At 39.3% G+C, this 6,012-nt stretch overlaps 1 protein-coding gene across 2 annotated transcripts in view; it reads right to left on the bottom strand.

Annotated features, from left to right (window-relative positions):
• Nucleotides 1-376: 376 nt before the first annotated feature.
• Nucleotides 377-6,012, bottom strand: part of LOC115218674 — a 14,844-nt gene continuing 9,208 nt past the window's right edge. For both annotated transcript variants that reach the window (XM_036508225.1, XM_029788599.2), the window contains 2 exons: nt 5,545-5,625; nt 377-880 (listed from right to left, as the gene is read on the bottom strand). In XM_036508225.1, coding sequence (XP_036364118.1) covers nt 687-880; nt 5,545-5,625 — 275 coding nt within the window. In that variant the 3' untranslated portion in view covers nt 377-686. The remainder of the gene's footprint in view (nt 881-5,544; nt 5,626-6,012) is intronic.

Here is a 6,012-nt window from a genome sequence, read left to right as displayed (position 1 = left end):
ACGCGAAACCGTTTCTTCTAAACTATGTCATTGGAAGAAAAAAATTTATAATATTCTTCAGACATATTGACTCAAATATATATTTTTTAACCTTTTAAAACAAGCCTTCTGTAGTTTTTTCACTTCTTATTATTTTATATATATATATATATATATATATAATCGTCTGCTACAGGCGCCAGAACTGACAGGTCACGTGAATTCGCCGTGCTTTATGCTCCTCAGTGTCAGATGTCCGGTGACTCTTCAATTAATGATATAAATACGTGTGCTTTTACTCCCACGAATCCATATGAGAGGTGCGTTCTGGGCGAATAACACAATATTCGATTGTCTAACACAACATCTACATTAATTTGGACATAAAGAGAAAGACTTAACATATAATAACATTTTATTCATGAAAATATTTACAACGTATGTTTATTGTTTATATTAACATATATTAAAAGGTAACGTGCATGCATTTATGTTAATATCATTTTGTGATATTAACATACGTTTCTGCCAGCTCACCGCCTAACAGTAGAAGTAGTAGTAGTAGTAGTAGTAGTAGTAGTAGTAGTAGTAGTAGTAGTAGTAGTAGTAGTAGTAGTAGTAGTAGTAGCAGTAGTAGTAGCAGTAGTAGTAGTAGTAGTACATCATCATCATCACCAACAGCGTCATCATTGTCTTTGCCCTCGTCATCATTGTCTTGGAGGCTCATGGTCATGATTTCGGAAACAACCGAGCTCTCTCACATACGTCCTTTTATTCATGTACGTTGTAACAATAACGCACCACTGCCTATAATGTGTTTTAAACCTCACGGCAAAGAAACAGACATGTAATATCGGTAGGCGTTTAATCTTCACTTGGAAATTTGACATTTTTCTATTCCCTGAAAAATAAGGAGAAAAAAGGGAAAAATTAAATTCATGAAATACAAAATTTATATATATATAAAGCGCAGGAGTGGTTGTGTGGTAAGTAGCTTGTTTACCAACCACATGGTTCCCGGTTCAGTCCCACTGCGTGGCACCTTGGGCAAGTGTCTTCTACTATAGCCTCGAGCCGACCAAAGCCTTGTGAGTGGATTTGGTAGACGGAAACTGAAAGAAGCCCGTCGTATATATGTATATATATATATGCGTGTGTGTGTTTGTGTGTCTGTGTTTGTCACTCTAGCATTGCTTGACAACCGATGCTGGAGTGTTTATGTCCTCGTTACTTAGCGGTTCGGCAAAAGAGACCGATAGAATAAGTACTGGGCTTACAAAAGAATAAGTCCCGGGGTCGAGTTGCTCGATTAAAGGCGGTGCTCCAGCATGGCCGCAGTCAAATGACTGAAACAAGTAAAAGAGTAAAAGAGTAAAGAGTAAAGAGTAATATCGTTGTGGTAGGATCCCGACCACCGCCATGTGACTAAAAGTGGATTGACACACTGCTATAAAATAATGGACTGTGAGCAACTGGGGTAAGCATTTCACTGTGAGTCGTTGATTGAGAGCGTTGAGTCTCGTGTAATAGTAATCGTATTGCGTCGTGAGAATATTTCCTTTCCCCTGCTTCGTTAAATTAATTATTCAACACTAGGATATAGGCGCAGGAGTGGCTGTGTGGTAAGTAGCTTGCTAACCAACCACATGGTTCCGGGTTCAGTCCCACTGCGTGGCATCTTGGGCAAGTGTCTTCTGCTATAGCCCCGGGCCGACCAAAGCCTTGTGAGTGGATTTGATAGACGGAAACTGAAAGAAGCCTGTCGTATATATGTATATATATATATATGTATGTGTGTATGTGTTGGTGTGTCTGTGTTTGTCCCCCTAGCATTGCTTGACAACCGATGCTGGTGTGTTTACGTCCCCGTCACTTAGCGGTTCGGCAAAATAGACCGATAGAATAAGTACTGGGCTTACAAAGAATAAGCCCCGGGGTCGATTTGCTCGACCAAAAGGCGGTGCTCCAGCATGGCCGCAGTCAAATGACTGAAACAAGTAAAAATCTCTTATTATAAAAGGCAGATTTTATCTGCCTCCCTTTGTCAGTTATAGAAATCTACAATATAGGATTTCTTCAATTACAATTTACCTAGCATTTTTAAGAATAGAATGCATCGGGTCGTGCCAGGTCCACTTTTTAAAATTTCAACCCCAATTAAGCAAAATTTAGAGAAAACTCACATTGTGGTGTATGAGTCAAATGCTTCTCTTAGTGTGGGATACAGAACACGCAAACGCACACACACAGTGTGCAACGAATAAAGCGAAAGTAATTCACTTTCTGTAGTGAGTGACTCTTTCACTCTGCCTCCCACTTCCTATTTACACACATAGACACGCAAATATATAAATAAAATTGTAAGCTAACGTGCGTGTGTGTGTGTGTGTGAGGGTGTGTGTGTGTGTGTGTGCGTGAGTGTGTGACAGGAAAGTTTTTTAGGACGAATATAAGACCTATATCCAAGTAGCAGAAAGATCGCCCAAAAGTGTATATAGATATTTAAATGTATTTATATATTCATCTATACACACATGTATGTATAATGTGCGTGTATATATTTCCATAGAGGTAACCTTTCACTCCATACAAAGTTTTTTAGGACGAATATAACATCTAAAGTATATACAAGTAGCAGAAAGATCGCCCAAAAGTGTATATAGATATTTAAATGTATTTATATATTCATCTATACACAGATGTATGTATAACGTGTGTGTATATATTTCTATAGACGTAACCATTCACTCCGCACAAAGTTTTTAGGACGAAAATAAGATCTAAAGTTATCTCTAAGTAGCACAAAGATCGCCCAAAAGTGTATATAGATATATAAATGTATTTATATATTCATCTATGCACACATGTATGTATAACGTGTGTGTATATATTTCCATAGAGGTAACCATTCACTCCATACAAAGTTTTTTAGGACGAAAATAAGATCTAAAGTTATCTCTAAGAAACAGAAAGATCGCCCAAAAGTGTATATAGATATTTAAATGTATTTATATATTCATCTATACACACATGTATGTATAATGTGCGTGTATATATTTCCATAGAGGTAACCATTCAATCCATACAAAGTTTTTTAGGACGAAAATATTTATATATAAAAGAAAGGTTGTATGTCTGTCTACTCCGATTTAGATTCCTAACTACTCCCACATTTTGCGATGCAGTTTAACCAAAACCGGGTATCTTATAGTCGTCATTCATATCGAGCCCTTCTGTGTATTAGCGCGCGTCTACGATGAGTCTATGATTTTACAAATAATTTACCATCATTTTTTCCATTTTAATGCATATTTTTTTAAATAAAGGGAAGTAACTCTCAAACTTCACACCAATATGTGTGCTCATATGCGACGTAATATCACATCAGCAGCATTTCCTCACACCCTCCTTGCACTTGGCGAAGGCAAAATACCAGGGGATGAAAATGGTAATATTGTCATCGATTCCATTTGTACCATTGTTAAGACGCCTTCTGATCTCAGAGATGCAGTGTTCCCAGATCTACAAGCTAATTATCAGAATATGGATTGGATTGGCAAAAAGGCTATACTGGCCCCGAGGAATAAAACTGTTCACCATATTAATGATGAAATGCTAAAACTCATTCCTGGGGAAGTCTATGTATATCAGTCTATCGATAAACTCCTGACCCAGAGGTCGTCATCAACTATCCAATAGAGGTACTCAATTCCTTTGAGCACCCCGGACTACCACCACACTTTCTCAAACTTAAAGTTGGTGCCCCTATAATGCTCATCAGAAATTTGGTTCCCCCAAAACAATGCAATGGCACACGTTTGATCGTTAAGTCCTTATCTCCCACCGTAAACTTATATCAATATTTGCCTGAATAATCATCATAATTCAGTGCAATCATTAACAGTACTTTCAAGCAATTCAGCCCCGAGCAACGCCGGGCAATTCTGCTAGTATATATATAAAAGTGGTGACGAGTTGTTCGAATCTTGCGTTGGTCGTTTAGAAATCCCCATGGAAACTGTATGACACGTTTGAGGTACTAATAACTAAACAATTTGAAACTACACGTTCTAGCACCAGAAAATGGGAAATGACGGAAAAACTGGAATTTAACCCTAAGAGTAAGAGATATCAACACTCTGAGCGGAGTTTAATTCTCAAAAGAGGAGAAGTTACAGGAGACTAATTCTAAAAAGGGGAGATGTGGTTGGATTCCGACCACCTCTATGTGACTAAAAGTGAACTGGGGTAAGCAGTTCACTGGGAGCCGTTGATTGATAGTGTTGAGTTTCGTGAAATAGTAATCGTACTGCGTCGTGTGAATACTTTCTTTCCCCCTCCCCGCCACCAGCTTCGTTAATTTAATTATCCCACGTCAGGATATAAAATATATATATATAGAAAAGGGCATGCAGATATGTCTATGTGAAGAAGATGTTCGCTTCAAAACCACACGTCTTTGAGTTCATTCACACTGTACAGAAACATGGGCTAGTATTTTCTACTGTAGCATTAGGCGAACCAATAAATTTGGTAGACGGAAACCGTGCGGAAGTCAACTGATACACCAATGTATGGACAGACCCTGATGTCACGTGAACCAGTTTCCTGTGCCAAGGGAGTTACTTCAAGAGTAAGCTTGAGGCAGCAGGGAACTAGCAGAGTATACGTGGATGAGGCAGCAGGGAACTAGAAGAGTATACGTAGATAAACTGCTAGAAGACGATTGGAAACTATTCCTGTGATTTTCACTAGGAAAGTTATAAATTTCCGGACCTTGGCTGGAGGTCCATGTTTATCCGCGTCTGTAGGACATGGTACGGAGAAGAGGGATTGAGAGAAGAAGAGAGAGAGAAAGAAAGAGAGGGAGAGAGAGAGAGAGAGAGAGAGAGAGAGAGAGAGAGAGAGAGAGAGAGAGAGAGAGAGACTGGGGTATATGAAGACATATTCTTTCAGTTTTTTGCTTGTTTCAGGTATTGAATTAAATTTTCCAAGGAAATATCAACCACTTACGAGGAATATTAAGCAATGTAAATAAAAGTGATCGGCATATTGAACGCGAATATGATGGGGTGCCTCACATAGTGAGTGGGTATTTTATCTATGCGCCCTTTTCAAGCCTGATCTGGTTCATGGGCCCGGTTTCCCGGTTTCTATGGCGTATGTGTTCCCCCCAGCTGGAGGGGACGCCAGTCCATCGCAGCGTTACTCAAGAAACAAGAAGAAAGAGTGAAAGTTGGGGCGAAAGAGTAAAACAGGGGTTGCCACCACCCCCTGCCGGAGCCTCGATGGTGATGATGTGGATGGTGGTGGTGGTGGTGGTGGTGGTGGTGGCGGCGGCGGCGGTGATAACGACAATGATGATGATGATGGGGGTGACTGTGGTGGTAGCGGTTGTGATGATTATAATGATGATGATGGCGATAAACATGACGTTGGGAAGGAGGAAGAAGAAGAGAAAAGGAGGAAGAAGAAGAGAAGGAAAACTGAGTCGTTATCTACGCTGGAATTTGAAAAAGTTTTAGAATTTTTTTTTCCATACAAAAATAACAACTTACTACTTACACAGTCTTATTTTTTGTTGTTTCCCATTGACTGTCACTAACAGTTGGAAATATTCTTTTCCGATATGGATATCGAAAGCAACTGAAAAATAAAGATCACGAAATTAACTGTGAGCAGTAACAGTCTGCAAATTACTGTACAAATAATATTTTTAAAGCGTCATAGACGCAGGAGTGGCTGTGTGGTAAGTAGCTTCCTTACCAACCACATGGTCCCGGGTTCAGTCCCACTGCGTGGCACCTTGGGCAAGTGTTTTCTACTATAGCCTCGCGTCGACCAAAGTCTTGTGAGTGGATTTGGTAGACAGAAACTGGACGAAGCCTGTCGTATATATATATATATATATATATTTTATTATATAGAAGGAGCTTCTATTAATTTACTCTGCTATGTATTGAGTACCTTATTTACTGTGGTTAACCCCGACTCAACCCGGGACCTACATATATATAGATATATATATATATA

The sequence above is a fragment of the Octopus sinensis genome, linkage group LG13 (assembly GCF_006345805.1).
Source record: "Octopus sinensis linkage group LG13, ASM634580v1, whole genome shotgun sequence".
NCBI lineage: Eukaryota > Metazoa > Mollusca > Cephalopoda > Octopoda > Octopodidae > Octopus > Octopus sinensis.
The sequence above is the reverse complement of the archived record's forward strand: the minus strand, read 5'-3'. Positions and strand labels throughout refer to the sequence as shown.